This window comes from Aedes albopictus, chromosome 3 (assembly GCF_035046485.1).
Source record: "Aedes albopictus strain Foshan chromosome 3, AalbF5, whole genome shotgun sequence".
Lineage (NCBI taxonomy): Eukaryota > Metazoa > Arthropoda > Insecta > Diptera > Culicidae > Aedes > Aedes albopictus.
In genome coordinates, this window is record NC_085138.1 from 338,534,068 (window position 1) to 338,557,435 (window position 23,368).

At 36.8% G+C, this 23,368-nt stretch overlaps 1 protein-coding gene across 1 annotated transcript in view; it reads right to left on the reverse strand.

Moving 5' to 3' along the window:
* Positions 1-7,810: 7,810 nt before the first annotated feature.
* Positions 7,811-23,368, reverse strand: part of LOC109424724 (patronin) — a gene marked incomplete in the record, with an annotated part of 310,451 nt that continues 294,893 nt past the window's right edge. The window contains 1 exon segment of the mRNA XM_062843097.1: positions 7,811-22,153. Within this exon segment, the coding sequence (XP_062699081.1) occupies positions 22,009-22,153 (145 nt within the window).

Sequence of the window (23,368 nt, forward strand, 5' to 3'; positions counted from 1 at the left end):
GAGAAACCTATACGAAGGGAGAGGGGGAGGGGTTCAAAAATTCCCAATTCTAGCATGACGTACTTAATGGATCCCTAAGTGTAATATAATTTGCATGAATCATATCACTTACCAAAGTAAATCCAGATCATGTGACTATTATTATTATTCCTTGAATGATTATCATTCGCTCAATAAGCATTGTATAATATGCAAGATACCATGAATTGTATTTTTCTATTCGGGATGTCATAATAAACATGATCAATTTTTATAAGATATTCTTATGCCACCCATACTTCACAGTTATGGCAAATTTTTTAAAGGTATTTTGTTGAATTTACTTTGCCGAATGTAGGGCTGATGGTTCATGGAAAAGATATGCAGTGGTTGATAGAACTTTATGAATTCTTTTTTTTACCAGTACTGCACGCTATGTCCGAAGGGAAGTAATATGAAAACTGAATGTACTTCAAAGTTTATTCGATAGAACCGTATTTTTGGACCTCTAGATTCAGAATATGTGCGATTTAAAATAATCCATCTTGGGTTTTTTTTCATACATTTTTATATGGGATGAAATTTACCTTAAAATGACTTCTTTCGCCATTTGTATGGGAAAATGGGAAAAAAATCAAAAAAATCGGAAAACCCAAGATGAAATATTTTAAGCCGCACAGATTCTGAAACTAGAGGACCAAATCTACGATCCCATGGAATAACATTTGAGGTACATTCGATTTTCATAATACTTCCCTTTGGACTTAGCGTGTACTGCTTGACATCGGTCGGACATTTTGCCAAAAATCTGGGTACTTGGTTTCAAGCTTGGTTTATGTACATTTTACCTCGATTTTATGTACCTTTTTAAATAGTATTTTTTTTTATTATACAATCAGTTTAAAACGTGTTGTTTGTTATCATATGACTTATAATGCAGGGGTTTTCAGCATTTTGACACGCGGAGCACTTCACTTCAATTGATTGTTTTGTGGATCACCCATAATAGCGCCAAAGCATACACCTCATGACATTTTTATAACGTTTTTCTTTTTTAAGCTGGGTTGGAACTGGATCGGCGGAAAATGTGTAAACAAGTAAACGTCAAACAAATTTCAGCGTAAGTCGGGTTGGGATTGAAACTGTAATGTGATCCAGTTCCAAAACAGGTTGGAACTGGGTAGTAAAGAAAAACGGCATAAGTTATACAGGGGATAGACAATCAGGACAGGCAAAATTATCCCTTCTCAAAAAAAAAATCAAATGGCTGTAACTTTTCGAAAAGTTCATCAAAAGTTCTCAAATTTTCACTGTAAGTTGATCTACTAGTTGTGAATCAGTGGACAAAATTTGGAAAAGACCGGGCTATTCTGCATGAAGTTATAAAGATTCTAAAAGAAGGTATAGTTATCCGATAGCCATTTTTAATCTGTTATATCTCCGGATTCAATGAACCGAAAGCAATGAAATATTGACCAATTATGACTATTAGCTTTTAAAAAACTTTTAAGTTAAAATTCTTAACACGGAAGAAAATCATAAAGATTATATTAGTTTGCTAATAAAACATCATATTTTCTTAAATTTCAACATCGTTTAAAGATTCAAGATGCTAAATACAGTTCATTTAAATTCCCTCTAATTGTCTTGAATATAAATATGTTTTGAAGGAAAGTAACAACATAGCCAGTTGTAACAGTTCTCTGGCGATATGTTTTACAGAGCCCTTAGCAATGACAACATTTTTGGCGGATGCGTGCAAACTGCCCATTCGCCAGACTTTTCCTCAAAGCCTTCTAATAAACTTCTTTCATAATTTCTTATAACTTCGTAACCGAGAATTGTAATATGTTCCTGATATTGTCTTATACTATCTTGGTCTGTACTTACACTCCCGTTCAAAAGTTTGGGGTCACCCCCTCAAAAACATGTCATTTTTTTAGGCCCATATCTCCGCCAATTTGCGTCCGATTTCAAAACCCTAGGTTTCATTCAAAAGATAATAAGTCAAAGAAACTTTGAACATGATTTAAAAGAAACTTTTTCAAAAAAATTTGTATGTAAACTTAACCCAAAGTTGCCAAATTTTCTAAAAAATGAATATAAACTTACGGCAGTGTCGCTGGAAGTTGGGTCGACCAAATTTTAAGATGACAGCGGTAATATGACCCATTTTCTATTAGCTTTCAACTGCTTTTTACAGAATTTAGCTAAAATATCTAGAAAAAAAAGTTATTAAGTAAATTAATCCTTGATGTCATCGACCAAAAGTTTGGGGTCACCCCTCAAAATGCTGTATCGGCCAAAAGTTTGGGGTCACTATCGTAAAACATGGAAAAGTGATTTGTTGATATCTTTGTCATCTTTCATTCAATTTTAATTCTTCTTGGCTTATTTGAAACAAAATGAATGATACTTACTGCATAGACATTGAACCACACATATTTGTTGAAATTTACATACTAAAACTTAACGTAAAGTTGCCTCATTTTTTGAAGCGTGGTAAAATGTGCTAACTTTACATAACATTTTTATATACAAAAATCGTTAAATACGTTAAGTTGAAGACATCAAACGTAAATTTAGTTAATTATCTTTGAAATGAGCCAAAAATAATTAAAATTGAACTATAGATGACGAAGATATCACCAAATCACTTTCCCATGTTTTACGAAAGTGACCCCAAACTTTTGGCCGATACATCATATTGAGGGGTGACCCCAAACTTTTGATCGATGACATCAAGGATTAATTTACTTAATAACTTTTTTTCTAGATTTTTTAGCTAAATTCTGTAAAAAGCAGTTGAAAGCTAATAGAAAATATGTCATATTACCGCTGTCATCTTAAAATTTGGTCGACCCAACTTCCAGCGACACTGCCGTAAGTTTATATTCATTTTTTAGAAAATTTGGCAACTTTGGGTTAAGTTTACATACAAAATTTTTTGAAAAAGTTTCTTTTAAATCATGTTCAAGGTTTCTTTGACTTATTATCTTTTGAATGAAACCTAGGGTTTTGAAATCGGACGCAAATTGGCGGAGATATGGGCCTAAAAAAATGACATGTTTTTGAGGGGGTGACCCCAAACTTTTGAACGGGAGTGTAGCTGATTGATTTCAAAAAAATGTAGCAAGTTCCACAAAAAGGACATTTTAATACTTCGACAAATTATTGACAAAATGCGTGATAAATTATTTCCAGTGCTGTCATGGTAAAATCAGAGCAAGTTAGACAAGATTCCCCAATTTCCGCACAACTTCACTGGAGCAATCCCATGAATTAATTCCTGAAGGAATCTCTGAAGGAACCGCTTGAGCAATTTCTGAAGAAACTACTGCAACAACTTCTGGAAGAATATATGGAACAGCTTTTGAAGAAACCCCTGCTGGAATTTCTGAAGTAATTCTAGGAATATTGAGAAAGTCTTCAAAGATATTTCCGAAAGTATCGCTGAAGAAATTTCAGAAGGAATTAAAAAAAATCTGACGAAAATTCTAAATGATATTCTGAACGAATTTCTGAAATGAACAGGAATATTTTAAGAATTCATAGATGGATTTTTTGTAGAAATTCCACAAGGAATACCTGAAGAAACATCTGAAAACCCCTGGTGTAATACCCAACAAAACCTCTTGAGATATTTTTGGAAATCCCCTGATAAAAATCGTAAATATTGTTTTATTGAATTTCTTTAGGAAATCCTGGAGGAATTTCTGAGAAAATACATAGAGGAATATCCAGCGGAATTTCTGATGGAATCTCTGTGCTAATTTCTGCAGGAATCTCTGCAAGAGATTCCAGCCTTTCCATAAAAAAATCTTATGAGAATCTCTGAAAGAATTTGTAGAAACAATTCTGAAGAAATCCTTGGAGGATTTTCTAAGACTTTCTTAAGAAATCTTTGGAGCAATTTCTGGAAGAAAAATTTCTTTAAGGAATATCAAAGGGAGTGTGAAGAAACTTTGAAAATTTTCTTGATAATCTCCTATAGAATTTCTAAAGCAATCCTTGGAGAAAATTCTTTAGAAATCTTCTGAGAAATTTTTAAAGGAGTTCTGATTGTCTTAGTCTCAATGGATCCGTGAATCATCTAAAAAAACCTATGGAAGATTTTTGAGAAAGTTTATGGAAAATGAATGCTTGATGAATGCTTTGAAAAATTTGTGGAAAAACTCTATTAAAAAACTGAATAAATTCATTGATGCAACAGTTTTGGAAGTTTTACGTTCAAAACTTTTATAAGGAAATCTTGGAGAAAGTTCCGGAGAACGTTCTAAAGTCTGAAGGAATCTCTAGAAAATTTTGTGAAAGAATTTCGGACTGGATTTCTTTGGAATTTCATACGAAATGATCTGCGAGGAATTTCCAAAGGAGTGCCTGAAAAAAACTTAAAGAATTCCTGGGTGATTTTTTCAGGAAATCGTGAAAAAATTTTTAATTGAATCTTAGAATGATTTTCAGCAAGGGTCCATGAAAAAATTACCGAAAAATTTGTGGAAGTTTTTTTTTTCAAAGAAATCCTTGGAAAAACTTGTGAAGAAATCTATGGAGGAAAAACTGGAGATATTGCTTGAGAAATTATTAGTCAAATTTATCGAATCTATAAAAGCAATTGGAGATTTTTTGAAAGAATCCTTCAAAAAAATTGTGAAGGAACCCCTAAGGCAGTTTTTATAGGAATCCCTGCAAAAAGAACCCGAATGAATCGAACAAATATTTTTCAATAGAGTTCATGGAGGAGTCCATTTCTGAAGAAATCCTAGTAAGTTTTTTGAAAGAAATTTCTTTAAAAAAAAAAAACATCCCTTGAGCAATTTCTAAAGCAAACCCCGGAGAATGTTTTGGAATAAAACTTTGGAAGATCATTTCAGAGAATGCTCAAAGAATTTCCGAAAGATTTTTCGGAAAAAACCTAGAAAAGTCCCGAAGAAAATAAGGTAAATATCGAATGATTTTATAAAGAAATGCCTGGAGGAACTCTTTGTAAAACATCTGGAGGAATCCATAGTGGAATTACTGGAGAAAATGGAAGTTACTGTGGGAATTTTTAGTGAAATCTTTGAAGGAATTTTTAACAGTAATCCCAGTACAATTTTTTAAAAGAACTTTTGAAGCATTTTCCTAAAAACTCTGAAATAGTTTCAGAGAGCATCGCTGTAAGTTTTATTTAAGATTCTTTGAAATTATTCTTTGTGTATTTTGTAGAATAGGAGGAGTTCCTAAACAAATCCCTAAAGAAAATTACCGAATGAATCCATGGAAGAACCCTTGAGGGGATTTTTGGTCGAATATACGGACAAAAAAACTATTTAGAAGAATTTCTGAAGACATTTTTGGTAGATTTTCTAAAGGAATTTCCAATAGGTTCTCCTAACAAATGCCTAGAGAAATTTCTGAATAAATATCCAGATGAACTTCTGAAGTAATCCCCAAGCGAATTTGTCAAACAATCTCTGAAGTGAGTTGTGAAAAATCATGGAGGAACTGATGAAGCAATTCATGCCAGATTTCGTGAAAGAATTCCTTGTGACACTTCCGGAAGAACACATGGAAGATTTTCTAAAATAATTTGTGACATAATGATTTGACTTGAGAAGTTTTCTTCGGAGACTTTTGTGCTCATTCTGCGAATGAAGTGACGTGAGAAAAGTCGGAGTCGTATATCGAGGTGAGAAATCTCGACTCGAATGAGGTGACTCTCCATTTGATTTACACGGCGAGTCACTTCATTCGAGACGGGATTCCTCATCTCGATATACGACTCCGACTTTTCTCACGTCACTCCATTCACAGAATGAGCACATTTTTAAGGGTTCTTACATAGCCGAAACCGTTGCTACTAAACAAACGATTTTCACATTTTTGTAGAACCTTGATTGTGACGTGATGTAGCAGTTCTGAACATTAATCAGATTTGAAATTTCCAGTTTTTCCAGTGAAAAAAGTGATTTGATGTGGTTGAACTAGTTTATTTCAAAGAAAATTGCATACCTTCAGGCGTTTAATTTAAATTTACCGTTTAACAGCCGAATTCATTAGTTGTAAGGGTTTTGACGCGTTATTCGTGTTTATAAGAACAATATTAAGTGGGGAAGGCAATTTTCTATTTTTACCGATGTTAGATTGCATGCTGGTCAATTTCGACCCAAAGTGGCATTTTCAATTTCTAGATTTTTGAAGTTATTTCAAAATAAGATTAAATTTGTTGTTCTGTCACGTAGTTTTTTGGAGATCCACTCGGTACTGATTTTGCAGAAATTGTTAATCAAAGAAGCAAAGTTCTCTTTCGTTCGCCGCATGTATACAAAGGCGCCACCGTATATGACTATTGAACCCCCCTCAAAACCATGGAAATGTTTTTCGATCATATCTCAGTCATCTTTCAGTCGTTCTCAGACTCTATCGAAAGATAAAGAGTTAGATTTGATTCGTAGGTATTTTTCACAAGTTACATATGAAATTTGTAGTAGAAAAAGTTTACCTAAACTTACATGTTTTTCCTAAATCTGCACGAAAAATTGTTTTCCGTGTAATTCAAAATTGGATCGACCAAATTTTAAAATTACAGTTGCATTAGAACCCTATTTCTATCCTCTTTGAGAGCCATTCATTAGATTTTAACGAAAAAATTCTAAACATAATTTAAATGATCGAGTTAGGTTTACAAGTCACCGTGCAAAAGTTTTGGGTCACGCCTTAGTATGCTGCATCGTTCAAAAGTTTGGGGTCACCTTTCAAATGAAGTCTGGATTTTCATTCAAATCGTCGTTTTTTGCAACTCCAATTCCTTCTATGATAGTTGGCAAGACACAGAAATGGTTATGAAATGTTTATAAACTAAGTTAAGCTATAAAATAGTACAGGGGATAGACAAAAACGGAAACAAACCTCCGATTTGCCAAAATTTTGCGGCAGGTGCTTTTGTGTATACATGCAGGCGTTAACTCTGGTGCTGTTGCATGTCGTTGCCGGTGCGCTTGGAAATGTATGGAGAAAACGTGGCTTAATTCACAAAACTGCAGATAACTTTTGATAGGAAAAAAAGACATCTCTAATTTTTTGATAAGTTATGTATAAATGTCTCAGCTTTCAATTGATGCAAAAAATTTGAAAATCGGTGGTTGCCATCATGGTGAAAAAAATGTTTTGGTATAAAAATCCAAGATGGCGGCCAAAATCAATATGGCCGACCCAACTTTTTTTATTGTAAAAAGTAGCTCTATCTTTCCTCTTTTCAACAATAATTCGTTTTGAGGTGGTTTTTGGAGGAGCTTTCGAGTTTTAACGTTTTAAATGAGCCACCGTTTGACCAAAATCGAGGAGATTTTGGTAATCAAATGCATTTTTCTTACTTTCTTAGCGAGGACTTTTAAAAAAACGGAATCTTAAACTTTTTTGAAGACAAGTTGTACATAGTGGAGATCATGCTCACGAGACCTGGACTATGCTCGATGAGGACATGCAAGCACTCGAAGTATTCCAGCGTCGGGTGCTGAGGACAATGGACTCTATAATAAACCATCCGGAATGTGTCAAAAGCCGGAAGGATACGATGGGCAAGGCATGGGCTTCCAGGAAGCAATGTTGTGATGCAATATCCTCTATGGAAGCGGAGGTGGTTCATGGCGTTGACAGCGCTTATGAAGAGTTTCTCGTCCGGCCACGCTATCTGGTGATTCTCGGTGTAATGATGGCGACACTTTTTTGTTTGAGAAGGTGCCAACGCATCCTTATATTCATCGATTTCAAGGCGGCATACGACAGCATCATTTGAACTGATTTATACCTAAGTCAGGAACATTTCGGATCAATCAACACCTGGTGCGGATTGTTAATAAAAACGATTATATTTTAATCCTTAAATAAAATTGGTTTTTCGTTCATTAACTTGGTTTGTTCCATTTTTTGTTGTTGTTTTCTCTTTTTTGTTTTTTGTTTCCATCAGACTAATACACAATATTAAGGAGGTTGGGTTGATGTACATACATTCTCGAACAAAGTGGTGAGGTTTTTTTTATTAATTAAAGAACAAATTACTAGTAAATTAAGTGGCGTTGCTGCGTCTGGAAGTCCATCTCCATCAACAGCCGAATCATATCTTGTTGTTTTTTTTTCATTCCGTTGGTAGTTCGATTAAAATATAAATCAGTTAGGAATTACAGTGTTGTTTTTTTTTTGTTTCATACTTCGGCATACACGGCCCTAAATAGTTATTCAATAACATTTCTCTTTTTTTCTCATCGTTCTGTGTTTGATTTGAGTCATCGATAAGTTAATCATTTCTTGATTTATTTTTAGTTTAGTTTGCACAAATGCTCCCATTTCAATTTCCTTGTTACCGTATTCCCACCTTCTCTTGCACAAGGTTAAGCGTTAACCACAAATTATATGCATACCAAGTATTACTTCCATCATGATTATTCTTCCCTAAACGTAATGATTAGACACGGATTGTGTGTGTGTATGTGTGTGTTTGTGAGAGACTTGTCCGCGGGATCTGCGACGACAACCACCGCGGCAGAAAAAGTTAACAAAACGAATTAGTATCCTAAAACCTAAAATGTAAAAAAACATTCGCAAAAGTCTTTTTATTCAGCTGCGTGTTTATGGGAATTCGATCGCGCCACACACGCACACAAACACGCAAACATCAACTTACACAACTAATGGACTTTTTCTCGCGTCTTGTTCAGCTCCTCTCCATCATAATAATACAGTTTTTTTTTTGTTTACTCACGTCAGATTTGGCCTGGATGCTGTGGTCATTTTGATCGAAACATTTCTGGGGGTTTGTCCGCGTTCCGCGTTCAATTGGGTTAGGTTTAAAGGTTTTCGGTGTTAACGGCGTCGCTCCCAAGGGAGTGAGGTTAAGTACGAAACGAAAACGGTTAAAAAACAAGAAGAACGACAGCAACGCTTAGCAAATTCGAATTATACAACTTCTACTACGAGGGAAGCTACCCTGGGGTGGGGTGAAAAACGAGGGATGAAATAAATTAATACTTATATCACTATTATCTACTGTTTTTTTTTATTTTCAATTTCCTAGGTTAAATTGTGTTTGTTTTAGTTATTTAGTTACATCTTCTTTGTCGTCCGTCAGTACTTTTGTGTGAGTGAATTATTGTTGGTATTAGCTATCCTCGAACGTGGTTTGCTTCTGTTTGGGAGTTGATTCCTAAAAAACTTTGAAAAATAAAAAGGTGGGCAAAAAGGAATGATGAAATAGGTTTTTTGTTGCCACTGATTTTCGTTAATCGTACGTAAGATGCGTGTTTGAAACCAATACTTCAATATTTCGAAGCCACTGGTGGAGAACGATGCATTAGTCGTTATCTTCAAGTGATTCTTTCTGAAATACTGAAACTGAATATTCCGGCTCAAATTCCTGGAAGTTTTTCGGGTAGGATTCTGAAATATTTAAACTCTAAAACTATTATTTCAGCAATTATTTCATCATAAAGAGCAATTCGATGAACAATTCCATGAGGAATTCACTATTAGTAGTCAACATGAAATTTCGCGAAGGCTTGTCTGTGGAAGTTTAGCAAAAAAAAAAACAGTTTTTTTCCTGGATAATTTCAAAAAGATCTTCGATCTTGTAAATTCCAAGAGTAATTTCCTGTGTAAATTGGATACAATTCTAACAGGAATTCCATGAGTGTCAATTAACTTTACAATGATGAAAATGCTTTGACATTCATGTATATAACAAAAACACGTGTTTGGTGAACAATTAGATATTTGAATTGCAAAAAAAGAATCCTTGTATTCCGGTGGGAATTGTACCCACGCGTCTCAAATCTCTAGACGGGCGTTTCTTTCCTCAAAGCTACGGAGCCACTTAACCATCGTCCCTAAAGACGCAGGACTGAACTCGATTCCACTATCGTACATGACTTGGTTCTTTTCACAATCCAAATCCCCAGGAACTCGAGGGGTTTCACCAGAAATTTGTGCCCATTCTGTGAATGGAGTGACGTGACGCAGCTCAACTTGAATATCGAGGTAAGAAATCTCGACTCGCATGAGGTGACTCTCCATTTGATTTGCATTGCGAGTCACCTCATTCGATACGAGATTTCTCACCTCGATAGTCTAGTCGAATAAGCACAATTGCATCTGGCAATTTCTTTTGAAAATTCATCTACGAGCTCTATTTATGGATTACTGCAGGAAAGCTATCAGGAAAACTCCTTCTGTAGATTTCTTCAGAAATTCCTTTAAGCAGCCTAGTCTGGGATTACTCTAAGATTTCATGCTGACGGTTAATCCAGAAATTGGATCTAGCGATTTTCACAGAAACTCCTGTGCTCATTCTACGAATGGAGGGACGTGACCTAGCTCGACTCGCATATCGAGGTGAACAATCACGACTCAAATGAAGTGACTCGCCGTGTAAATCAAATGGAGAGTCACCTCATTCGAGTCGAGATTTCTTACTTTGACATGCGAGAATGAGTACATCCTTAAAGATTCCACCTCTGGATGGTTCTTAGAACGAACCCCTGGATGGCTCTTTCTTGGTTCCTGGATGGAACTTCTGATAAAGAACTTCTAGAGAATTTTCAGGCAAAACATGAGGAAGATTCTCAGAAAGAACTCCTGGAAGAAACCCGAAACGAATTACAGAGAGAACCCTAAAAGAAACTCCTGGTGAATTCTCAGACAGAATGTATGGGGGAAATTCAGAAAATAATTGACAAGATTATCGCAGGAACTTCTAAAAACAACTAGAAGAAATCCTGGAGAAATTTAAAAGAAGACATCTTGTTCAATTCCGGAAGAAAGTTTCGTGGGTCCGGAACTATTTTTGATATCCAAACACAAACTTCTTAACGAATTCCAATAGACATCTAAGCGGGCTGCACGAGATTAGGTACGTGAAGAAATCTCAAAAACCTGTCCCGTAGTAACCCTCGAGGAGTAATCCCAGATGGAATCTTAAAAGTAATTGTGGAAAGTCCGTGAAGGAATCTCAACAGAAACTTCTGAAGATAATCCTCATTGAGTTTCTAATTGAAATATCAAACTCCTGAAGAATCTCTGGCTGGAGAAACGCCTGGTGGATTTTTCGGAGACATTCCTGGAGAGATTTTGAAGGGACTTCTGCGAGAGAAACTTCTTAAGAAATTGCTTAAATAAGTCTCAAAGTAACACACGAGAGGGACCATCAAGCAGAATCGTACAAGATTTCCTAGAGGAAGTCCAGTAACATTCTCAGAGGAATCCCAGAAGATACCCATTGAGGAATTACATGAGACCACTTGAATTCACTCAAATTCACATGAATTCTATTAAAAATTTCTACATGATTTTAGTCTAGGATTCCTCCGAGAATTCCTTCTGGATTTATCCTGAAGTTTCATCAAAAGATTTCTCCAGGAAGAACTCCTGCAGGATTCCTAAAAAAAACTTCTGGAAGGTTCCCAAAGCAATCCAGTTCCGCAGAGACGTAACTTGTTATTCGGCCCAGTTGGTCGAAGCGCCGGACAAGCTATACGGAGTCATGGGTTCGAATCCCACCAATACAAGTGAAACTTTTGTTTTTAACATTTTTCTCTTAAATGCTTCAATTATTCGAGAAAAGAACTTCTGTAGAGTCCCAATAAAGAACTCCAGGACGATTTTTAGAACAAACTTCTGGAAAATTCCCAGAAGAAACCCCAGGAGGGCATCCAAATGGAACTTCTGAAAGATTTCCGGAAGGCACTCCTGATGGAGATCAATTGTTACGGATGCTCGGGAAGAATTACTGTAAGAATTTCAAAAGAAACTCCTGGAGAAATCTCAGAAGAAATCGCAGGACTTCTAAGAGTAAAAAACCGGAGGAAATCGGAGAAGGAATTTAAAAAGAGTCATCTGGCTTAATTCCAGAAGGAACTTCTGAAAGGGCCGAGTGGAACCCTTCAAAATAACTAAACAAAAACTTCTCAACAAAATAAAAAAAAACGTCTAAGTAGAATCGTACGAGATTACCTGAAGAAGTTTCAGAAAAACTCGTGTGGAGGAATCCCAGAAGGAATCCCTTGGGGAATCCCGAAAGTAATTCTGGAGAAATTTCACGTGATTGCATAGGAAAATTCAATTAGATTTTCAAAAGGTAGCCTAAAAGAAACTCCTAAAGAAATCCGTGAAGGTATTCGTATAGAAATTTAAGAAGAAAATCATGGATAATTTCTGGTGTGACCTGTAATGGATCCCAAAGGAAGCTCTCCAAAGGAACTTCTGGTGCATTTTCCGAAAACACTTGTGGAGGGATTTCGAAGAGACTTTCGCGGATTATCGCTTGACGAATTTCAATGAAAGTGATAATCCTTCGAGATTACCTAGAGTAATCCCAGGAACATGCTTTCGGAGGAATCTTAGAATGAATCTCTGAAAAAAAAACCATCGAGAAATCTCGAAAGAATTTCTGAAGGAATTATTAGAAATTACATAGAAGAATTCTGTAAGACTGCCTAAAGGAATTTTAGTAGAAACACTTACAGAAATGTTACAGAATCTCATAAGGAACTCATAGAGGAATTCTTGGTTGAATTCCTTTAGAAACTACTGGAGGAAACTCAAAAACAATTCCGTGAGGAATTACAAAAAGCATCTCAAATTTTTGTAGGAATAACTAATCTATAGGAATTCCAGAAACATTCTTAGAGGAATCTGAGAAGGAGACACCCTAAAAATTTATGTAGGAATTTCCAGAAATAACTATAACTATAAGTAGGGTGACAAAGGGTATTATCGGCAGGTTTGTTCTCTTCGTCATGGGGGGTTTTTGTGGGCCAAATCGCCTGAAATTTGAGCATATAACTCAGCTTGATTGGGAAGGATTTGAGGCCAACTCTGAGAACAACAGGTTTTAGAAAAACCCCCATGACGAAGAGAACAAAACTGCCCAAAATACGTAAGTTCCCCTATAGCAGAAATAAAAAAAAAATCCTATGAGATATACCCTCAAAAATATTCTTGAAAGAATCCTCGGGTAATCCTAAAACAATTTTTGGAGCAATCCATAAGAATTACCTAGAGAAATCCCAAGCGATTTACTAAAGGTACCGCAGAAGAATCTCTAATAGGAAATTGTCTTACTGCAATCAACGAAGAAACTCCTGAAAGAATTCCCGAGGAACTCCGGGAAAAATCTCTGGGAGAAAAAGATGTAGAATCTTTGGGATGAAGTACTGAAAAAAATCGTGGACAAATTCGGACAACGGATTCCAAACCTTAAAAAGGCTTGGAACATTAAGAGATAATTGCATTAAATTTTGAAATTATGGAACGAGCTCACTCATTCATCCGTTGCTCCATCGGCGGAAAACAGGTTAAGAACCATCAGCAAGAAAAAAATGGTTCTACCCCATTGGTATAATGTCATTTGGCATAATGCAGTTTGGCATAATGCGAAGAATAGCCTTCTTGGTAAGAATGTACATAATCCTTGTTATGCCAAATGGCCAATATGTCAAATGACCGTCATGCCAAATGGGGTAAAGCTCACAAAAAAAAAATCTTGGAAAAACCCAAATTTATGACTTTTTTTTGTGAAATGAGAACAGAAAAAAAAAACAGATAAATGATTCAAGGTGGACATTTTGAAGGATTTCTTCCCCGAAATTCTTAAAAAAACGAGAAAAACTGTCTTGTGTAGTTTTTGAATTAAGGGAAAAACTATTATTTACAATTTCCTCTGGAATTCCAGGATAGATTCGATTAGAATCTAGAGAAATTCCCTTCAGATGAACTGCAAGAGTATTTGCCTGAGGAAATCTAGTATCAAAAAACTTTTCAGAAAACTCTCCAGGAATTCGTATCAAAATTCCCAAATTTTCTCAAGAAATTCCTCAAGTGTTTCCCTCCAGCTATTATTCAAAAAATAAGAACAAATGTTTTGCTTTAGTTTCACGTAACTGAATTTAACCAGGAAGTGCTCCAGCAATTTTTCTTAGGATTTTACATGTAAAATCACTGTAAAAGCACATGTAAAAGCACTATTCCAGATCAGATGTTTGTTCAGAAAGCCCTGTTGGGGATCTCTCCCAAAATCCGTCATAGTTTCAACCAGGATTTGTAAACAGAGCCCCCGCCAAGGGCGCCAGCCTCTAAGGGGCGCTGAAAAAGTCTACGGCTAGAAGGAACAGTATGATGCTATTGGTTTCTTGTATGTTACCAAGACTTCAAAATTTCGAAGATTAATCGAGTGTTTTGTTTACATTACGTTTTCCTCAAAAATTCGTTCTCTAGATTATTTATCATGATGTTACCTGGGAATTCAGCTTGTTTTTTATTTTAAGAAGTTATTTTAGTTGTTTTTTAAGGAGCAAAGCAAAATCAATAACTTTTCGATATTCTAGTGAAATTTGTTCTTTGAAAATTACTGGAAACTTATTTATTGACATATTTTAGAGTGTTTACAACAAGTATTTTAAATGAAAAATATTTCAGGTCTAAGACGATTGTTATTACCAATAAATGTTTCTCCAGGCTTGAACTCTTGTAAATCTAACAGAAATCATTCAAGTGGTATTTACCCACGAAACAATCAGTGATTTTTTATGTTCATTCCCTTAAAACAAATTAAATATTTCGGGAACTTCTTCATAAATTTCACCAGGTATTTCTTCGGATTTTTTTCTGGGTTTCTTTAAGAAAATCTTTAAAAAACTATTTCAGAAATTCCTCAAGGGATTTCTTTGAAATATTTTCAAAGACTTTCTCCAGAAATTCTCTCAAAATCTTTTATTAAAAATTATTTAAAAAAATCTAATGAAAAATTCTTTTGGATATTCCTACTAAAAATTCTCGAAGAATCCCTTTAGAAATGCCTTCAGGGAGGTTTTCTGGAAGTTATCTAGGAATTTATTCAAAAATTAGTCAAAAGATTCCTCTCGACATTTCTACATGGATATTTAATAATTTCCTTCAATGGATTCCTGCAAAAATGTCTATTAGGATTACTAAATAACCCTTCAATAGATTTCTTTAGTAATTCCTCCATGGATTCCTATGAAAAATCCTGCAGAGATTCCATTAGATATCACTCCAGAGATTCCTTCTGAAGTCCTTCTGAGAATGAAATCTTTCAGAAATTCTTCTAGGGATTTTTGAAAGAAAATCTTCTATGAAACTGTACCTTGCTCACTAGGGATTGTTCCATAAATTTCTGCTAGAATTTCACTAGAAAACTTTTCATGAATGTCTTCATAAATTCCTCCATAAAATTATAAATTTGGAATTAATTCAGAAATTTCTACAGGTTTTCCGTTAGAAAATCTGCCATTAACTTCATCTAAAATTTATCCAAAGCTTTCTTCTGAAAGCCATTTATAGATTCCTTCAGAAATTCATCCAAAAATTCCTTAAGAAACTTTTTCAGAGATTCCTTCTAAAATTCTGCCAAGTTTTTTTTTAACTCTTCCAATGGTCCTCTACAAACTATTACGGGCATTTCTTCACGAATTGCTCCATGAACTCCATTTAGAATGCTTACTTAAATTTCTTGAAGATTTTAATCATTTATCCCTTCGGATAAATGCAGGAATTCCTCCACAATCTCTTTCATAATTTCATTCAATGAATCCAGAAAAAAAAATCTTCCAGAGATTTCAAAAAAACTCATAGAGATTCCCTCAGGAATTTCTCCTGGTATTCCTTCATTTCCATGTTTTGTCTATTGATTTCTGAAAATTGTATTGCAGATCTTCTAAGAAATATTTTGATTGGACTACAGAAGAAACTTTTGGTGAAGTTATTACAAAATCTGATAAAACCAATTGAAGCTATAGCCAAAAAATAGTAAAAATGTTTGAGGATTTCTGAATGCTCTTGAAATTCAATTCAGTATTTTTGAAAACAAAATTCATTTAAAAAAATCCGGAAAAAAACTAAGATTTCCTTAAGAAATGTATGCATCATTCATGTTAAGAATCTGAAATGTCATTTTTAACTATTGTGCTGGTTCAAGTATGATTCTTGAAATGCAAAATGTGTTCGTACTTATACTCTTTGAAAACTTCGAAAACGTACTTATAACTTTGAATGAACAAATTTAGCAAAATAATAATGTCTAATTGTCGTGGGGCGCGCCAATCTGGATGCTTGCCAAGGGCGCCGTGAGACCACGCTACGGCTCTGCTTATAAAAGGTCAAAATTGGGTCTTTAGTTGATCAGATTTTCAAAAGGAATTCCCTTACAAATTGTTGCTGTTTTAATTGAAAAATTGCAAAAGTAATTACTTCAGGAGTTCCAGAAAGCAGAAATTTGCTGAGATAGTATAGTTGTAATTTCCTTAAGAAATCCATCCCTAAGCCTTTTTTTCTGAAAAATTCTTAAGGTTCCATTACACATGATAAATATTTTGGCCAAACAAGCCCGACAAAAGGCCAACGCAACGTGAATCACGGCAACCTTGGATCAACGCCGAACTACAATGACAAATATTTCGTAAACTATAGGGCACTGCATTGTTTTGATATCGTATGGGATTTTGACGTTTCTTGGCCTTGTTGTTTACAAAATTTCTGTAAGAGTGAAAGAGAAGGAGATAATTTCATGCACTGCCCTATATGAGTATGAACAATTCCTCCAGGATTTTTTTCCATAGCTTGCTGCAGTGATTCCATCTTGAACTTCTCCAGAAAATTCTTTAAGAATTCATCTAGGGATTCCATCTGACATTTCTTCGGGTTTTTTCCTGGGATATCTTTAAAGGTTCCTCCAGTGATTGTTCGAGTGCTGTTTTCGAGGTTTCGTTCCGGAATTTCTCCAGAGATCCTTTGAGGTATTTCTGCAGATATTCCATCAGAGATTTCTTCAAGAATTTCTTTCAGAGTTCTGCTGGAGATTGCTCCAATGATTCCAATAAGATTAATAAAAATTTTCTAGGAATTTCTTAAAAAATCCTTTAGGGGTCCATCGAAGTATTCCTACAATAATTCGTCCAGATAAATTACTGCAGACATGGATTTCTTCAAATTTTCATCCAAGGATTCCTACAGAGCTTCTACCAGGAATTCAGTAAGAAAGCTCTTGTGAGTTCCCTAGGGAATTCCTCATGGGATTGCTTCCGGGATTCATCATGGGGGTTCTTCACAAATTTCTCCAAGATTCCTCCTTCCTTACTTCTGTGATTCTTTCGGGAACAACTTCCAGGATTTTTTTTTAAATGCCTTCAAGAACTCTTCTTGGGATTTCTTCAGGAATTCCTCCTGGAATTCTTCCAGAAACTCTTCCAGGAATTAATCTTAGACTTCCTCCAGGAACTGTTTAGAGATTCCCTGAGAAACCCTCCAGGGACTTCTCTAAAGATTCCTCCAGGGATTTCCCATGGAATGTATATGGGGATTCCTCCAGGACTTCCTCTAGAGATTTCTCAAGGATTTTTTCTAGAGATTCGTCCAGGAATTCCTACAGGCATGTCTCCAGGAATTTCTCCAGGGCTTCCTCCCGGCATTCCTTCAGGATTTTCTATTGGGATTGCTCTTAGCATTCGTCCAGGAATTTCTGTAGGAATAACTCCACAATACCTACAGCAATTTCTCCAGAAAATCCTCTAGGGATTCCTTCAGAAATTTTCCCCGGAATTCCTCCCGGAGTTCATCCAGCAACTAGTCCAGGAATTATTTCAAGAATTTCTCCAGTGATTCCTGCATAAATTCCTTCTGAAATTCCTCTAGGAACTCCTTCGAGGATTTCTTCTGGGATCCTTCGGGAATGCCCCCAGGCATTCCTCCCTGAATTTATCTGGGCATTATTCCAGGTATTTCTCCAAGCATTCATCTAGGATTTCATCCAGGTATTTCTCCACGGACTCTTCCAGAAATTTCACCAAGAATTTCTCCAGGGATTACCCTAGATATTTCTTCAGAAATTGATCCAGGAATTCCTCCATGGATTTCTATAGAAATTCTTTCAGGAATTTATTCAGGAATTCCTCTAGGAATTTTTCCAGGGATTCCTCCGGGATTTTTTTCCAGGGTTTCCTACTGGAATTCCTCTGGGCAATCCTCTTGGAATTTCTTGAGAAATTTCTGCAGGGATTCCTCTCAGGATTCTTCCAGAGATTCCTTCAGAAATTTTACCGATGATCCTCCAGAAATTCCTCTAAGAATTTCTCCAGAAATAGTTCTCGGGGAATCCCTCTAGTAATTTCTTCAGAAATTTCTTCAGGGATTCCTCCCAGAATTCCTTTAAAGATTCTTCCAGGGATTTATTCAAGAATTCCTCTAAGGATTTCTCCAGGAGTTCAACCTGGGATTCCGCCATGAATTTGACAAGAAGATCATCTAGGCATTCCTCCTGATGTTCTTGCAGATATCTCTTTAGGGATTCCTCCAGCAATTTTCCAAAAAGCGCTCCAAGAGTTCTTCCAAGAATATCTCCAGAAATTTCTCCAAGGATTCCTGCATGAATTCCTCAAGATGTTTCTTCTCCAGGGATTCCTCCCAGGTTTCCTCTAGAAAATCCTCCAGGAGTTCATCCAGGGATTCCTTCGAGATTTCTTCCAGAATCCTCCACGCATTCATACAGGAATTCCTCCAGAGACGGTTCGATTTACAATCTCAATTTTTTATATTAAATTGATATCAAATAAATCATCCCATGAACTTGTACTCCATGCGGCAAACGTATCATTTTATGGTTTTGCAATTTATCATAATACCGAATCGATGTGAAATAGACTGGCCCAAATACAAAAATGTCGAAAAATTCCACGGGGCACCCTCTAGAATCGTGCTTTTGGATGAGAAGAACAATCTGTGAAAGATTCAACTCAATCGGTTTAAAACTGAGCTGGCGCAAATGAGTTAAAGGTTTGTATGGGATTTTCAGTCCAAATATATGGGAAATTGGATGACCTACAGTCTCTCACTCAGTACGCCGGTTCAGCGAGTTCGATTTAGCTCAGAATTGAAAGAATGGTAGTTGATACTCTAAGGAACAACTTTGTAGAAGACCATATCATGATAAAACTTATTTTAGTTGCGGTTTCAGCTAACGAAAGCAGGATGAGGACATCTTCCCCCGTTTACTCTCTGTTGTTACATGCACTAAGTGTTTGCTGTTCGAAACTTGCGCTCAACATCATAGGCGGCTATGTTGTCCTTCATTTCAATTGCTCACGCATGTGGGCGGGTATCGAAACAATGAAGAATTACATAGCTGCCTATGATGTAGTGCGCAAGCTTCGACCGACAAACACGTGCTACATGTAACAACCGAGAGTAAACGGGGGAAGATGTCCTCATCTTGCTTTCGTTAGCTGAAACCGCAACTAAAATAAGTTTTATCATGATATGGTCTTCTACAAAGTTGTTCCTTAGAGTATCAACTACCATTCTTTCAATTCTGAGCTAAATCGAACTCGCTGAACCGGTGTACTGAGTGAGAGACTGTAGGTCATCCAATTTCCCATATATTTGGACTGAAAATCCCATACAAACCTTTAACTCATTTGCGCCAGCTCAGTTTTAAACCGATTGAGTTGAATCTTTCACAGATTGTTCTTCTCATCCAAAGGCACGATTCTAGAGGGTGCCCCGTATATTTTTCCAACTTTTCTTTCTCGCCATACAAATGTGGGCCGGTCTAATGTGAAAACATCGATTCAAAGCATTCGATTAAATCGGCGAATCGATTCTGCTGGTCCAATTCGAATCGATTCACAAAAATCGATGTCTCTGCCAAACTTGCCCAATGCTCGCATTGGCCACATTCGTTGATCTTCCGGCTACCTGGTTTCTCAGAGCTAGTGGCTACGTTTTACCAGTGTTAAATCCTGGCTTGCGATGTGTCGAGTTTCATGAATCTTGGAAAAGAAAACACGCCTCGACCTTCAGGCTGCTTTGTGATTTGATTTTTTTTTCAGTAGTTCTTTCTGATATTTCTCCTGTAGTTCCTTCAGATTCTTTTCAGTAAATCCCTCTGAGATTTCTCAAAAAAAAAAAACTTCTAAGATTCCTCAAGGGGTTCTTTCAAGAATTTCTTCTGAACTTTCATCTGGTATTTCTCCTGCCTTTCTTTCTGAAATTTTCTCAAGAGTTCTTTCTGTAATTTCTCCAGTAGTTCCCTCTGAATGTTCCTTCTTATGTTCTTCGTGTTTTTGAGAAATTCTTCTGTTTTTTCACAAGGATAAGTATGTGATTCCTTCAAAATTCCATCTGTAATTCATCAGGGAGTAGATTTCTCTGATAGGTATTTGTGGTGAAGTTTATTCTGAAATTTATCCAGCTGTTTCTTGTAGCTGTTCCTTCCAGTAATTTCTCCTGGGACTTCTCCAGAAAGTTCTTCTAACAATCTCCATTTATTCTAGAGTTCTTTCTAGTTTTTTCTTTGTAAGGAATTCCTCCAGATATTTCTTATGGGATTCGTCCAGAATTTTCTTCTCGGGTTCCACAAGTTCTCTGAGATTTTTTAGAATTTCTTTCTGGAATTCCTACAGAATGTTCTCTGTGATCTTCCTGTGAGACTCCTCAAAGGGTTCTTTCTGTGTGTTTTCACCTGTTCAAGGATTTTATCGGTCATGTGGCGATCGTATGACTCATTTGTCTATAACTCAGATCAGAAGCCTTATAATAAAATGTGATGTACGCCAAACTTGTAGATCAGTTTTTTTTCCTACAGTTTTCAGAGAGGACGCCATATTCTAACTCTAATATTAAGGGCGTGAAAGTTCTAGTACCACCTACTGATACTAAACGATAGTATTTTTCAATCGTTTATTATGACTAGATGATACTAGTGCTCTTACAACTGAGAATTGTAATTTGGCGTCCTTTGTGATAATTTTTGAAAACATACTAATATACAAGTTTGACGAACATCACATTTTAATATTGAGCTTCTGAACTGATCTATAGACAATTAAGTCCTTCCTGGTTTTTCCTTTGAAATTCCTTCAGTAATACTTCTACGATTCCATCAGATTAGATTGCTTCTATGATTCCATCAGATTAGATTGCATGGAATAGGACATGGCAGTAAAGCATCTTCCGATGAACAAAAATCAGCAAAGTCAACGGCCCATTTTTTGCCAGTTTAAGTCCGAACCTATGTTACGTCAGGAAAGGATCAGGACAGGACAGGTTGTCCGAAGAGGTGGTGTCCCTAAAACACCACCAGAAAAAGGTATCCTAAATGAGGAGAACTTTCACACTTCCTACACGCATTTATTGACCGCGGTATGCAATCGATAGAGTGTTGTTGGTAGATCAGTAACAAACAGAACTTTGTTTTTTTTTGCGTCCAATGACAAGTAATTTGATTTCCTAAAAGTGACCTTTCCGCATGAACATGAACTTAACTCGTTTGTTTTTTTTTCTGTGTAACTTTAGAGGAAGAGAAAGAGAGCGCTAACTAATATAATCGATATATCCATAATAGCCTATGTACAACAGTCGTTAATTGTTCGAGTTATCCTACTATTCAGAGCATGCAGCGGAAAGTGTGGTTAGAATTTTACAAGAGAAAGGCTACGTTTTTTTTTACAAAGAGGAAAATACACAAGAAAGGTGAGCTGGATGCTCTTTGACTCTGCTAAGATTCTATAACGGACAACGCGGAAAATCAAGCGGAACTAGCTCATCAATCAAGTTTCTCCTGAAAAACCTACTCAATTCGTTTGACGCAGTCCCTAGTCCCTAAGCTGATGATGAATCACATTCACTACCCAGAGCATTGTTCCTTTGTCCTCGGATCCACGTTGCATGAGGTTCGCCCATCATAATTGCAGCAAAACTTTTCCCTCGGAAAATAAAAAATAGACAAACTTACACGCACGACGACACGATTTACCGGGGGAGGAAGAAAAATACTGTCCCATTCCTGTTTTTTTGCTGGTTTGGTTGTTGCAGTGCAGGTTAGTTGTTGTTTTGACACACAGAGTAGGTATGCTCCTTCCTTGGAACGCGAACGCCAAAAAGAAAAAAAAAAACGAGAGATTCCTGAGGCGCAGGAATTCCTTCTTATAGCACTTTCGTTGCAGTAACAGATCGTCGGCGATCGGCGCCACCGCCGTCGCGGCGAGTGCTTCAAATCACCAGGGCCATGTCCTTTTTGCTCGGGAGGTTCGCCTTCTTGCCCTGCCACAGCGAGTTGTGTATCGTGAAGGCGTCGATCGTCACGGTGAGGTGTTTGGTGTGCACTTGCGAGAAACATTTGCCGCCGGAGTTGTATCTGTGGGTGGAAGAGAATGCAAAAATACGTGAAATTATTTTTTAATTTTCTATAGTATAATAATTATTCAGCTACACGCGAAAAAGAGAAGAACTCTAAGCTCAACTCTGTGGTCCTCCGGAAAGTGTCCGGTCTTACGGGCCAGCCGTAAAAGAATATTGTAACGTAAAATTAGCAACAGAATAACACGAATCGAGACCAATTGCAGCGACCTGAGCGAACAAAAAATAATCGCGATTTGAAACTCGGAACGTGGAACTGCCGATCTCTCAACTTCATTGGGAGCACCCGCATCGCCGAACAACTAAAGGACCGCGGGTTCGACATCGTAACGCTGCCACACGTAGCACCTTTTTTCAACACAGCATAGCCTCCCTTATCGTTATACCCCAGACAGACATGTGATACGAGTGTGATTCCTGTACAACGGTACGCAGTGTCAAGAAAATTTTAACAAGACTGACTTGAACTGAGAGAATTTTCAGCATGGCACTCATTTCAAGTGCAATTGTACAGTTATTCTTGTATCACATGTGTGTCATAAGTATTACACCTGTAGATCACTACATCAGACGGAAACGCAAATCGACCACTTCTCCTACATTATCGACGCCAGGACCTATTGTGGCGCCAACATCGACTCGACCACTGGTGATGGTCAAACAGCGCCCAAAACGTTTCATCCTCAACAATGTACGGTACCGGCGACCGCAACGGTACAACCTAGAGCGACTGAAACAACCGGATGTCGCCTCAGCATACGCACAGAAACTAGAGGCAGCGTTACCAAACGAGAGTGAGCTCGATGTAGCCGCTCTAGAGGACTGCTGGAATCATAACCTGGAGTACAGCAAAAACAGCCATCAACAACGCAACCGAAAGCACCATCGGACGTGAAATGAAGTCGACGGAACGAATGGTTCGACGAGGAGTGTAAGGCACCCGGCAGAAAGTGGAACGCTAAAGAAGCGGAAACAGTAGACCAGGCATCAAAATTCTCACTCACGTGATCGGATTCCTCGGATTTATCCACCTCCGCGATCATGATTTTTCACTGCATGGGAGGAAAAATAAAAGTCTCTCAATCCAGCGCTCGCGATAATTCTCTTTCTCTCCATGCACAACTCACGGATAAACAACCAAGCATCAAATTTTTCACTCCGTCTCCGAGTCACATACCGTCTCCACCGATGCACGAGATCAATTTTTTGACGT